At 38.4% G+C, this 14,944-nt stretch overlaps 1 protein-coding gene across 2 annotated transcripts in view; it reads left to right on the top strand.

Moving 5' to 3' along the window:
* Nucleotides 1–7,417: 7,417 nt before the first annotated feature.
* The window catches only part of SMARCA5 (SWI/SNF related, matrix associated, actin dependent regulator of chromatin, subfamily a, member 5), a 37,939-nt gene continuing 30,412 nt past the window's right edge, over nucleotides 7,418–14,944 (top strand). For both annotated transcript variants that reach the window (XM_045055814.1, XM_003984979.6), the window contains exons 1-2: nucleotides 7,418–7,594; nucleotides 11,024–11,098. In XM_045055814.1, coding sequence (XP_044911749.1) covers nucleotides 7,418–7,594; nucleotides 11,024–11,098 — 252 coding nt within the window. The remainder of the gene's footprint in view (nucleotides 7,595–11,023; nucleotides 11,099–14,944) is intronic.

Below are 14,944 nucleotides of genomic sequence, written 5' to 3'. Positions count from 1 at the left end.
CATTTTTCAAATGGCTAATGATGTTGAACATCTTTTCATGTGCTGATTTGCCATGTGTATATCTTCTTCGGTGAATTGTCTCTTCATTTCTTTTCCTTGTGTTCTAAATAAACTCTTTGCTTTTCTATTTGTTGAATTTTCAGAGTTCTTTGTATATTGTAGATACTCATCCTTTGCCTGATATGTATTTTGCGAATATGTTCTCCTACTCTGTAGCTTGTCTTCTCATCTTCTTAACAGTCTTTCACAAGAGCAAATCTTTTTAATTTTGTGATTTGGTTTATCAGTTTTTCCTTTCATTGATCATACTTTTGGTTTCAGTTTAGGAACTCTATGCTTAGCCTTAGGTCCTTAGTATTTTCTTTTTTCTTTTTCTAAAAGTTTTTTACAGTTTTCTGTTTTACATTAAATGTATCATCCATTTTCAGCTAATTTTTGTACAAACTGTGAAACCTAGGTCAAGGTGTTGTCTTTTGTTTGTTTGTTTTTATTTATCGATGTTTCTCCAGGACGATTGTTGAAAAGCCTATTTGCACTGAGTCCACATGTTCATTGGTAATGTATAGAAATACAGTTGAGTTTTGAATGTTTATCTTGTATCCTGAACCTTGCGTAATTCACTTACCAGGCATTAAGATGTTCTATGTAGATTTCTTGGGATTTTTCTATGTCAATAATCATGTCATTTGCAAATAAGGACAGTTTTATTTTTCCTTTCCAGTTCTGTATTGAATATTAGTGTGTGAGCAGAATTCTTGCCTATTTCTGATCTTAGGGGGAAAGCATTCAGTCTCATCAAGCATAATGTTTGCTGTAGGTATTGTGAATGTCCTTTGTCAAGTAAGCGGAGGAAGTTTCCCTCTATTTTTTTCCTGAGAGTTTTTATCATGAATGGGTGTTGAGATTTTGTTAAATGCCTTTTCTGCATTGGTTGATATGATCATTTGAGTTACAGGCAAATAACATTAGTTGACTTTCAAATATCAAACCAGTCTTGCATCTCTGGAATACATTCTACTTGGTCAGGGTGCACAATTTTTTTTATATATTGCATAACTGTATTTGCTAATATTTGGTAAGCATTTTTGTGTCTACATGCATCAGTGATATTTCTTTTCTTTTTAATAGTGTCTTTGTTTGATTTGGTATCAGGGTTATTATAGTAGTGTCATAAAATGAATTGGGTAGTGTACCCTCTTCTATTTTCTGAAGGAGATTGTGTAGAATTGGTATAAAATTGTGCAAAAATATTTGGTGGAATTCTCCAGGATACTATCTGAGTCTGGAGATTTCTTTTGGGAAATTATTAAGTTATAAATTTTATTTCCTAAATATTTATAGTGCTATTCAAATTGCCAATTTCATATTGTCTGAATCATGGTAGCTTGAATTTTTCAAGAAAATGGTTTAATTTAAGTTGTCAAATTTATGTTTGTGGTAGTCCCTTGTTACCCTTTTGATGTCTCCCGAATCTGTAGCAATAAGTAAGTTCTGTTTCATTCTTAACATTGGTGATTTGTGTACTTTGTCAGTTTTCCTAGAAACTGTCATTTTTTTTCTGTTCAAAGAACCCGTTCTTTGTTTCATTTTATTTTATTTAAGTTTTTTATGATTTTAGTTTCATCAATGTCTGCTTCTGCCTTTATTATTTCCTTCCTTTTGCTTACTTTGGATTTACTTTGCTCCTGTTTTTTCTAGGTTTTTGAGATGGAAGCTTAAACATTTTTTTTAATGTTTATTTTTGAGAGAGAGAGACAGAGACAGAGACAGGGAATGAGCAGGGAAGGGGCAGAGAGAGAGACACAGAATCTGAAGTGGGCTCCAGGCTCTGAGCTGACAGCACAGAGCCTGACGTGGGACTCGAACTCACAAACCCCGAGATCGTGACCTGAGCTGAAGTTGGACGCTTAACTGACTGAACCACCCAGGTGCCCCAAGAGAGGGAAGCTTAGATTTGAGACTATGCCCTTTTCTTGAATATAAGTATTTAGTACTATAATTTCCCTCTCATCACTTCATCTGTGTTCCACAAACTTTGATATATTATATTTTCATTCATATCAATTTACTTTTTCTCTTAAGCCCTCCTCTGAGACCCACGGATTACTTAGAAGTGTGTTGTTTAGTTGGAGATATTTCTTGTAACTTTCAGTTATTGATTTCTAGCTCAATTCTGCAGGTGAAGAACACACACTTCTGTATGATTTCAATTTTTAAAATTTGTTGAGGTTTGTTTCATGGCCTATCTTGTTACATTTTCTGTGGGTTCTTGAAAAAAATGTGTATTTTTCTATTGTTGTGTGGAATGTCCTATAAATGTCAGGTAGATTCTGCTGGTTGGCAGTGTTGTTGAGCTCTTCTATATCCTTGCTGTTTTGCTGCCTGGTTGTTCTTTTTTTTTTTTTTAACACTTTTTTAAAGTTTATTTATTTTATTTTTTTATTTTTATTTTTTTAAATTTTTTTTTTCAACGTTTTATTTATTTTTGGGACAGAGAGAGACAGAGCATGAACGGGGGAGGGGCAGAGAGAGAGGGAGACACAGAATCGGAAACAAGCTCCAGGCTCTGAGCCATCAGCCCAGAGCCCGACGCGGGGCTCGAACTCCCGGACCGCGAGATCGTGACCTGGCTGAAGTCGGACGCCTAACCGACTGCGCCACCCAGGCACCCCAAGTTTATTTATTTTAAAAGAGAGAGAGAGAGAGAGAGAGAGAGAGAGAGAGAGAGAGAGAGAGAGAATGTGCACATGAGTGGGGGAGGGGAAGAAAGAGAGGGAGAAGGACAATCCCAAGCAGGCTTTGCGCTGTCAGTAGGAGGCCCTACAAAGGGCTTGGGTCCACAAACCAACTGTGAGATCATGACCTGAGCAGAAATCAAGAGTTGGGTGCTTAACCAACTGAGCCACCCAAGTGCCCCACTGCCTAATTGTTCTACCACTTATTGAGAGATGCTGTAGTCTTCACTTATAATTGTGGATTTGTTATTTTTTATTTCAGTTCTGTCAGTTTTTGCTTTCCATATTTTGCTGTGTCGTTTCATGCATACATATTTACAATTGTTGTATTTTCTTGGTAGATTGACACTTCTTGGTAGATTGACACTGTCTGTAATTTTCTTTGCTCTGAAGTCTACTTTACTTGATAATGATGTAGCCACTCTTGCTTTCTTTTGAATAATGTTGGAAGCATATCTTTTTCCATTACTTTCAGTATTTTGAGCAAAGGTATCCCAAATTTCTTAACCATAGTTTTGACCATAGTTAATTCTTTTGAAAATATTTCAGGAGTGGTAGTAGTTAAAATTTAACTTTGGATTATATTTAGCTTCCTAGGAGTATTTTACCTAGATCAAATTCAATAAAGAAGAAAATATTTTTCACAAGTAGGAAAAAATGTGCAGGGAACTTGAATTTTTAACTTGTATACAGTAAGGAAAAGGTAACTTTAAATGATCACATAAGTATATGTATAAACACCTAATGGATACAAAGTCACCCACTGTGTGTTAGTAACCAAATATGAGGAAAATATACTTAAACCTTATTTATCTTTTTTATTTAGAGCTGAGCTAATGTTTTTGTTTAATCAAAATGTTCTTACATGGCAAATGACCCATGTAAGAGAATTCTGAAAAAAGATACATAGAAGATGTGATCATTGGTATCTAGTGTTGGAAATCTCCACAGATACAAACTCAATCAATACTGTTTTATTATTGTCATGTAGTAACAGACTTTATTTTCTTAGACTTTCACAAAATAAAATAAGTATGTGACGAAGAGAGGCTCAGCATTCCTACTTTGTCCTTGATAAATGTAACTCCTTTCTGTTATCATTCAAGGCCAAAATGTTGAGTCCTGGCTCTTGAGAATCTTTTGTCCTCTGGCAACATCTCTTTGTTCTACTCTCCAGCACAGAGCATGCTGTTCGGGTACACTAAATCTAACAGAGGAAATTTTAGGTGTAAACAATATATATTTGCATATTTGAGATAGAACACTGACATGTTTTCACATTATGACATTCTATTTCTGGGAACATGGTTAAAGCAGCATTTTTTTTTTTCTGGAATTTTCTTGACATGATTCATCTTCCCTTCCTCTTATTAAAAAAAATTAGATTACCATCCCTCCAACTGGACTGATGCTTTGGCTTATGATTCTTCAGGATTTGAATACCTAACACTTGAACACAGAGCTCACTCCATGTCAGGCACTGTATTAAACACATTACACACATTATCTCTTTAATTTTATGATGTCATTGCAAGAATATTACCCCAATATAAAGTTGAGGTAATAATAAAAAGATGAGAAGACTGATTTCAAAGAAGTTGAAAGATAACTTGCGGGCATTCATGCTGCTACTAAGTTCTTGAGCCTGCGTTGGAATCTATGTTGGCCTGACTCCCCAGTTACCTTCCTACCACTATACTAATCCACGTTATACTATCAGTTCCAGAACTAGCTATTACTTTAACCTACTAGTCTTTGAAGAAAAATAGGTCTTTGTGATTTGGCCACCAGATAAGTACTATATGCCTAACTTAGCTAATGTCCCTATAGCTCAGTGTCCAGGCATCCTGTGTTTTCTGCAGCTTCTCTCTCCTCTTTCTCTCTGCTTCTAGATCCTGCTCAAAATTTCTCTGTCCCTAATGTTAGATTAGTGGATTTAAACGTTCTGTCTTCTCTTCCTCCTTTCTTCTAAGTACCTTTCCTCTACAATTCTTAAGATTCTTATATAGCTTTCATATGTTCATATGAGAAACTCACAGTATAAATGCACATGTTAAAATACAATTGTCATTTAAAAAAAATTTTTTTTTCAACATTTATTTATTTTTGGGACAGAGAGAGACAGAGCATGAACGGGGGAGGGGCAGAGAGAGAGGGAGACACAGAATTGGAAACAGGCTCCAGGCTCTGAGCCATCAGCCCAGAGCCTGACATGGGGCTCGAACTCACGGACCGCGAGATCGTGACCTGGCTGAAGTCGGACGCTTAACCGACTGCGCCACCCAGGCGCCCCACAATTGTCATTTTAAAGGAAATTTTGCTTATTGCTTTTCTTGCTATTTACTGCTTTCCTTAAACAGTTGTCTGGCTTAGGAACCTTCCATTTATATACTTCAGTATATAATTTTTAGAGTTTTCAAACCAGGACCCAAGATAGTTACCATCACTATAGAGTAGAGAAATATACTGAATACTAAACAAATGTTATATTCTTCCTACTTAACAATACTAAATACATTTTTGTCAATAACTACTTGTTGCATGTCTATATGTCAGGTACCACCCTAAACACTACTACCTTTTACTCTTCCACCCAAATCTTTTTAGGTAAAAGAACATTTTAAAAAATTAAAAAAAAATATTGTAGCGAGAGCAAGAGTGCACAACCAGGGGAAAGGAGCAAAGGGACAGAGAGAGACAGAGACAGAGAGAGAGAGAGAGAGAGAGAGAGAATCTTAAGCAGGCTCCTGACTTGGGGCTCAATCCCATGACTCTGGGATCATGACCTGAGCTGAGATTAAGAGTTGGATGCTCAACTGCCTGAGCCACCTCGGCACCCCAAAGAACATTTTTTAATATTAAAAATAAGGTTTCTCAGTATAATAATATAGAAACCCATTTTAGAAAAATAAAAAATACAAAGAAAACTTAGAAAATATACACCAGCAATACTTTCAATACTTTGATGTATATCCTTCCAATTTTTATCTATATTTTTGAACTGTTAAATGTTTTTCAATTAACACCATGTAATAAACATTCTTCTATGTTTATCATTGCTAAACGATTAATTTTGTGGGTGTACAGCATAGTTTTAAAAACAGTTCAATGTTGAATTCAGCCTATTGCTAGCTTTATGTAATTATATGTGAAGACTATGTTGAATGCCATTGTAGGTATTTCTGTCATATATCCTTAGGCAGTTTTTTACAGTCTTAGAAATAGCATTTCTAAGGGACTGGTGGACATTTTCTAGATCTGAAAGAATTATCATTTAGTTTAAAGTTTGTAGTCTTTGCGTTCTAAGGAGGTCCTTCGTGTGTGAAATGTAACATAATTAACCAGTTAGCTAAAACCTTAATTCTTGAAAAGCATGTCTCCTCCATTCACTGATGGAATACTTGACAGGGGGATGCAAAAATGAATAAAACCTTGTGCAGTGCAAGTAATAATTTACTGTAATATGCAGATTTGTTATCAAATAGAACACAATGTGCTTAAAATCTGTACTGGATGGATGCACTAAGACCCTTAGGCTGTGTTGAGAGCCTAAGGTAGTGTACAAAACAGTGGTTACTTGCAACATTTCTTAATGAGAAAATAATGTATTTTTTATTAAGTATTTGGTGGTTGAGGAACAATACAACCCACCTCTCTTCCTTGATTACTCATGTTTCTCACTCAGAAGGCAGCGTGCACAGTTTGCTTACTTTTAGCATGTAAATTTGGAGGCAATGTACCGAAGTAGAAGAAATTTAGAAAGGACTGATACAGCTAACATGGGAAGACCAAAAAAAAAAAAAAAAAAAAAAAAAAAAAAAAATCACACTAACGGACAACTTTCCTGAGAAAACAAACAAGATGTCACTTGGGATAACCATAACGTCAACACTACGGTGTCATGCCATAAGCGGAGGCGGTATATGTGTTAAAGTCAGCACAGGCCTCCACGTTTCAACAGACGCCGCAAAACCTGGGCAAGTTTTCAGGGGGTGACACCGACCCCCGGCCAGGCCCAGAAGACAGGGCAGATGAGGACAGCCGTTAGGAACTGCGATCGCGTCACGCCGAGGATCCGACGCACAAAGCTACGTCCCCAAGCTCTCCCTCGGGGCCCCGCCCACTCCTCGTCCTAGAGCCCGCTGGGGGCCCAGAGAGGGCGTGGCCAAGGGTGAGGAGAGGAGACCGCGCAAGCGCACTCAGAACCGAGTCAATTAGCCAACTATTAATCTCGCGAGGGTTGAAAGTCGGTGGCGTAGGTAGTTGTCCTGGATGCTGGCGAGATAGATGATTTCTACCAGAGGAAGAAAAGGAGGCGGCGAAACTAGTTCCTCGCGTCGGTCTCTTTCGCTTTCCTTTCCCCTTACCCAACCCTCCGCCCTCCCGTAAATTAACCCGCCTTCCCTGACCTCGGTGACCCAGGTGGCCCCGCCCACTCTCGTCGACGTGATTCCCGCCGTGAGGTAAGCGCCGGTCGAATCCCGAGCCCCGCGGAAGAGGAGGAAGACGAGACCGGGAGGCTGCTGGGCAGGGCTTAGGCTCTTAGCTGAGCCGCGGCGCAGGGGCGCATTCGGGTGGTCCTCTCGCACTTCCGTCAGCTCGTTGCGACGTAGCCACCCAGGCCTAGGCCTCCTCATCTCTGCCGGGCCTCTGGCAGCAGCGGGTGACGCAGACGGAACATCATGTCGTCCGCGGCCGAGCCTCCGCCACCCCCGCCTCCCGAGAGCGCGCCTTCCAAGCCAGCAGCCTCGGCCGCCGGCAGCGTGAGCAACAGCAGCAACAAAGGCGGCCCCGAGGGTGTCGCGGCCCAGGCGGCTCCCTCTGCGGCCAGCTCCGGCCCCGCGGACTCCGAGATGGAGGTGAGGGTGGCTTGTGGCGCGGGGAGAGCGTGCAGGGGGGCGAGGAGCTGGTTCCCTCGCCCAGATTTTAGTGCTCAGACGCAGAGCAGTACTCCACCCCTTCGGCACTCAAACTCGGCCTCAGACCCTTTGGCACCGGAATGATTCTTTCACCCTTGCGCCCTTGTGCTTAACCTACCCACGCCGACTCCTATGGATTTCTGGCATTTCACATTTACATTACTTATCTCTTTAGCGAACCTTGCGAAATCCTCGAACCCTTTTATTAAACAGATGTTAGTGATTACTGAGGCAGAGAGGGATCTACCCGTTTTTGTTTTTTTGTTTTGTTTTTTCCCGGTGGACTCCCATAATTCCCTGGCCCATCCGATTCTTGGTTTTAGTTTCCACTAAACTTGCGGGATGGGCGAGGGAGATGCCCCTTAGTAGTCAGGGAAGGATGCACCGGGTGGGGAAGGCATTTAAAAGCTGCGCATCCGAGGATTCAGGCCTCCTTTTCTTAATCCCGGTCCTTGTGGGGGCGGTATCTGTTCTGGGCAGAAACAATGGCTAGAGCTGGATGGCCGAGTGCGCAGTGGGGATAAGCGGGGCGCAGCTGCTCCTGTGAAGGGAACGGAGGCTCCTCCCAAGCACTGTTCCTTTGGGAGGGAAGCGACCGAGGTAGCAGCAGCCGTCGTGGACGCCCATTTAATTTTGAGTCGGGGGGTGGATGGGAGGATGGATGAATTGATGAATCTGGGGCGGTTAGCTTTCAGTCCAGCGCAGTTCCTCTTTTGAGGGCTTGGCCTTTTTTATTCACTTATTTTTTTATTTTTTGAAAATTGGTACCGCTCGCTGCCGAGCCTGCTTTAAGGACTGGGGTTGGCCAGGGTATGGTGACAGTGCTGCGGGGGTGGAAAGTTTGGGGAGTTGCCAGGCGGGTCTCTTGGGTATGCTCCAAGACTGTGCGATGTCTGGGAACAAAGTGATTGCTTGCTCCTTCCAAATTTTATTCCTGGCCTTCGATCGGTTTTGAGATATTTTAAAGTCGTAGCCCAAAGATTTCTGGGATTTTTCCATCCTTAAGATACAAGGGGTGAAGGTAATACTGCTCTAAAAAAAATGATCTTTTATGCAGTATTAACAAATCAGTAAATGGAAGTGCAGTTTACCATTGAAGCGTTTTTGGCACAGCAGAGTTCTATTTGGGCACCCAAGGTCTAATCTAGAGTGAAGTAACATGTTAATAGTTTATGAGCGAACTTTTAGTGGTGAGGGTAGGTTTTGGTGCAATAGAACATTGATATCCTGTACTTTCAAGTGATTTTAGATCTGTTTCAAATTCCTCACTAGTGTTGCCTTACTTTTCTTACTTAAGGTTTAAAGTGGTTCTTCGGATTACTAGGGCTGTTTAACTTGGATTCCAGCTCCATGGTGTGGGGGTTTGAAGATCCGTCACACTGAAAGCAGTTGTGTGTAAATGGACAATTCTCTGCACAGTGCTGTCCATAGTTTCTGTAAGCTTCTCCAAAGAGTCTCCATTCAAATTTTGGAATAACAACCAGTGTCTCACTAGAGATGTTACTTAAATATCAGAAAGTAATAAAGCCTAATTTGGCTTTTATTTGCTGTTTTTAAACTAAAGTGGAATTTAAGTATGGACATTCGTGTTTGATAGCCAGTACCAAATGAAGTCCAGGGTATTTTTATTTGCTCTTTGAGGAAATTAGTCTTCTGATAAGTAGAACCTGTGGTAGAACCCAGGTCCGGCTCTGAAACTGATCCATTTCCCACATATTTTACTCTCATATTCTTTCAAGAAGGATGTTTGACAATTTCATTTCTTGAAGAATGACAGTTATTTTAACCTTCTCAGTACAGGAACATTAGTAATTTCATCTTTCATAAGTTTCTTCACTGACTAATTTTAGCCTGGATTTTTTTTCTCTGCATGTTATAGTGTGATTAAAAAAATTTTTTTAAGTAAATGTACTTTCAGTCTTTTCTGAACTGAATTTGGAAGTCATTGAGGTTCCCTGGTAAAAAACAGATTTGAGCAAAAATATGTAGTATATTTGGCAGTCTTAAATGCCTTTTTCTTGTTTGAAAGTGGAATTTAAGGTGGGTGTTTTTCAAAATTAGAAAACAAATGAAATCTTGCATTCACGAACTTTTTTTGACAAGGCTGATCTTCCCAGAAATGTTAGCTAGCTTTCACATGTATTCAGTTAAGTTTTCATTTTTGCTTGGATACTGATAAGTCAAGGGAGTAATTCCAGTTTTTGTTTATTATGATCTTTTTGGAGTTGTAGATTGAGCCTATCTTTGCCTTTTTTCGCTATTGACTAGACTGATTGATAGATAGGTACACTAAATGCCGACAGACTAGGCAGATAGACACACTGTGTATGTGTGTCATGTGACCTCAAGAGTCTTGGAGTCCAAATCCCTTTTTTTTTTTTTTTTTTTTTTAACTATGGAAGAAATAATGACTACTGTTGGAAACCACATTTTATTTTTTTAGGGTGTATTTGGCCTTTCATGACATCCAATACTATTTTGTGAAGTAGGCTTACAGGTGGCTTTATCCTTTTTATTTGTGGAAACCAGAGATTTGTGATGAGCTTAAGTTACGGTTACACAGGTACCTAAAGCTCTTAGCAATGAAGTTAGACTAGAATTTAGGTCATTTGACCTCTTTACTACTCTACCACCTCCAGCCCTCCCAATTTTTTAATCACAGGTAGCTTTATTATAATACATAGTACCAAGCCCAGATTTGTATATTGTTAATGAAAATTATTCTTTTACCAACTATTCTTAGTTGCTGTTTTGATAGGTGAGTGGAACTTTGCAGTATAGTTGTTGCTGTTTTTTGTTTGTGGCATTTTGAATGTCAGGGTGAATAAATTCACAGGATAGGATATTTACTACCAATTTAGGAATCAGATTGTTAAAGAGTATTTGATTTAGGATGCATGAAATTTTTTTATGTTTTTCCAGAAGATGGAAATCAGCATGACTAATGATGTATTTCAGGTTTATAGTTACATACAAGCAAGGTAGATACTGCAGTTTTATAATTAAAAAGGAACATGATTTCTTCATAGTATATACTATTTAACTTGGTTTCATAATTATTGAGTAAAAAAAGAGACAGATTTGTTGAAAGTTATTCTTTTATTCTGGGATGATGTAGATCATAGTCTTGTGTTGTTTAAATCTTGGCCAGTAGCCATGTAGTTTACATATTTGGGTTAAATAGGTTGTTTTCATCATGGCGTTTAATTTCATCAAGATATCCTATCAGGTTAGATAACAGCCATTTGAGTATCTAGCAAGTTTGCAGTAGAAATGTATTACTTAGAATGTGTTTTCAGCAGAAATTAGTTTAATAATGATGTGTTGACTATTTTTGAAGAACAATCCATGATTTTTCTTTCCTACCAGGAAGTATTTGATGATGCATCTCCTGGAAAGCAAAAAGAAGTCCAAGAACCAGATCCCACTTACGAAGAAAAAATGGTATGCTCTAGGTATATGAATAGAGTCTATAATTACTTAAATTAAGTGACTGAATGGACCAAATTTCTGCATTTAATTTTTATAGTTGAGGTACAGATATTCAGTTGAAGTGTGTGTAACATAGGATACTGTAACTTTTGTTGTTTGCATACGTAAAGTACTTCTATACAAATATAGAAGTACTACATAAACGCACAAAATAATATCATATAAATATTTGGGTTATTTTATCTCCCTTTATTTTATGATTTAGTATCAGAGAGTGGGGAGAGTAAAAGACCAGAGAAGTAGTTATTCAAGATGTGTGTATTCTGCATCTATTTACCATTGTACTCTAACATTTCTTCTTGAATAGTTCGATCCTTGTCATTGGTCTTGTCTTTTCTTTTCTTTTCTTTTCTTTTCTTTTCTTTTCTTTTCTTTTCTTTTCTTTTCTTTTCTTTTCTTTTCTTTTCTTTTCTTTTCTAAGGTTTTATTTCTAGGTAATCTCTGCGTCCAATGTGGGGCTTGAACTCACAACCCCAAGATCAGGTGTCAAATGCTGTATTAACTGAGCCAGTCAGGCGACCTCATCATTGGTTTTCTTTAAACTGAATTCTTCTCAATATTTACCTCTAGCCCAGATGCTTCCAACCACTGTATTTTCATTTTTTGTTGGACATTTAAGTCCCTTTGGTACCTCTTACTTAGGAATATCCAAAATTGAATTTATTCTGTGCCTCACACATATACTTAGTGTTACCTCAATCAGTGACAGTTCCTCTTAATATATACCCAAGCTGTCTATAGCAGTACTTCATAATTTTAATAATCTTGCAAGTTAAACATCATAAATACTTCTCTTTTTCCCTTATTGCCCTAATTCATTTTTCTTCTGTTGCATGGGTTATTTCGTTGGCTTCTGTATTTGCTTCCTTTCTTATGATCGGGCCTCTTCAAGATCTCTTCATACATTTTTCCAAATTTTTCAGTCTCCTGATCATTTCCTTTTTCAACATCATGGTCTTGACTAACATTTTCTTTTTTAAATCAAGCTCCCCTGTCATCTGCTAGCTCCTAACTATAGGTAAGTAAGTCTCAGTATCCACGCTTTATTCTTGAACCAAGGATACTGAATACTACTTGAGAAAACTGAATAATAGTGCTGATTGGTACCAAAATAAATTTATGGTTTTTACTCTCAGGCTTTTGGTATTTATTGCTCAACAATCCCATTTAGCCATTTAAAAAAATTTTTTTTTCAACGTTATTTATTTTTGGGACAGAGAGAGACAGAGCGTGAACGGGGGAGGGGCAGAGAGAGAGGGAGACACAGAATCGGAAACAGGCTCCAGGCTCTGAGCCATCAGCCCAGAGCCTGACATGGGGCTCGAACTCACGGACCGCGAGATCGTGACCTGGCTGAAGTCGGACGCTTAACCGACTGCGCCACCCAGGCGCCCCCCATTTAGCCATTTTAAAACTTTACTTACTATTCTGGTTAAGCTTTCTATTCCATTTCTGCCACAGCCTTATTTTCAGTCTTCCTCCACAAAGAATTAACAGGCTTTTCTTCAGTTTATTTCCTATTTCCAAACATGTATGGCCTCTGCTACCCTGTGTCATTTCCTTTTGTTTCAGAGAGAGGAACTGATTTAAAGCTATTGATTTTAATCTTCCATTTGATTTTGTGATTCATGTCCTTCAGGTTCCTAATCTTACTCTATTTTTACTTCTTAAGGATCTGTTTTTTCCCTTTAAGATCTCACATCATTTTATGTTAATATTTTCATTCACAACCAAGGTCTTTGCCTGTTTTTCCCTCAATGTTTGCCATAATTATTCTGTAAATGTTGTTCTGAACTCCTCCTTGGTTCTTTGCAACTAGTTGATAATCCTACTACTACTTGAATGAATGAGTAGTGAGAATTTTGAAGTCATTGATCATGTGTAGAACTATGGTGAACTCTGTACTTAATTCCTTAAGGCTGTAGTTTCAAAACTTGATTATGCAGATCAAGTTTTGGATATTTTTGCTCTGATGGGTTGTGAAGCACTTTGAAAATCTTAAGACATCTAGAGCCATTAAAGGTTTTTGAGCATTAGAGATCTGTGATAAGATCTAAGAATGGGGGTGGAGGGGACCCTCTTCTCTGTTGAAACATCATGTCTTGGGACTTTTCTGGTCATCCTCGTTAAAATTTTAGTGCCATTCCCAGTTCCTTTTATCCTGCTTTATTTTCCAAGCATTTACCTTCTGACCATCTTAAATAATGCCTTATGTTTATTTTTGATACTGGAATTTGATGAACAAATGTGCCTTTTCTGGTAGATACACAAAAGTAGTTGCTGAATTGAAAAGCTATTTAAGAAGATAATGTTGATTGAAAACTTTGGAAGAAGTGAAGAATACTTAGTGATTTTTAAATACTGCAGAATAGCACTTCCCTTACAATGTCTAGCTCTGACCTATCTGAATTAATTTCCATAGCTTAATTTATCTTGATTCCAAATATAATTACAATAAGTGAATAGATTTTTTTCAGGCCCAACATCTGCTAGTTGCTTGCCTTTTTTATTATATACATATAAAGAAATGAAATACTGTAAAATACGCATAAGTATATTATCAGTACTTTAAAATAATTTTTAATCTTCATAGGGTACCTGGGTGGCTCCGTCAGTTAAACATCTGACTCTTGATTTCAGCTCAGGTCATGATCTCATGGTTTGTGAGATCGAACCCCACATCGGGCTCTAGGCTGACAGTGCAGAGTCTGGTGGGAATTCTCGGTCTCCTCTATCTCTCTCTGCCCCCTCCCCCCTTGCATGCTCTCTTGTGCATGCTCTCTCTCTCTCTCAAAATAAGTAAGCTTAAAATTATAAAATAGTTTGTAATTTTCAAAAACAAAAAACTGAAGCTTGTCTTCTATAGGAAATTATCATGGAGAGAAGTATGCTGATTTCAGTGATCTTAAGTTTTTTTGGTTGAAATTCTTCCATTCTCTTAGTGTGGTAATAGAGAAGATTTCAAATGGCAGGTGTTAGAAATGAAAGGAAGAAATAGTATTAATAACTGCATTGGGTTAGTGAGTATTTCATGAACTTAATAGTTTCTGTTTTAAAGTAAGCTCTGTGCCCACCCAGCATAGGGCTCGAACTCATGACCCTGAGATTAAGAGTCTCATGCTCTACTGACTGAGCCAGTCAGGAGCACCTTAAACATTTTCTTTCTTTCTTTCTTTGTTTCTTTTTTAATGTTTTATTTATTTTTGAGAGAGAGACAGAGCATGAATGGAGGAGGGGCAGAGAGAGAAGGAGACACAGAATCAGAAGCAGGCTCCAGACTCTGAGCTGTCAGCACAGAGCCCGACGCGGGGCTTGAACTCACGAACCGTGAGATTATGACCTGAGTCGAAGTCAGGTGCTCAACCGACTGAGCCACCCAAGCGCCCCTGGTCAGGAGCACCTTAATAGATGTATTTCAACCTGATGCCTTTTTAAAATTTGGCACAGCTTAACCGATGAATGACCAACACATTTTTTTCCATTTCTGAATAAATTCACTTCTTTGAAAACTGTTTTAATTTTTTAATGTTTTTTGGTCAACCAAATTTCTGTATAATTGACACACAACAGTTTTAAGTTAATGAGGTTTGGCAAATTTATGCAATTAGTTAGCCACCTTATAGTCATGATGTAGGACATTTTTATTATCCCACCCAAAATGAGCTCTTGTCCTTATCCCCTTGAACACTCCAGATGAGCTTTCTATCTCTAGCTATAATTTCGTGTAAGTAAAATCATAGTACACAGTCTGTGTTTGTCTTCTTTCACTTAGTATAATGCTTTTGTGTGTGTGTGTGT

This window comes from Felis catus, chromosome B1 (assembly GCF_018350175.1).
Source record: "Felis catus isolate Fca126 chromosome B1, F.catus_Fca126_mat1.0, whole genome shotgun sequence".
NCBI classification, from domain to species: Eukaryota; Metazoa; Chordata; class Mammalia; order Carnivora; family Felidae; genus Felis; species Felis catus.
Note: the sequence above shows the minus strand (reverse complement) of the source record. Positions and strands in the feature narration are given on the sequence as shown.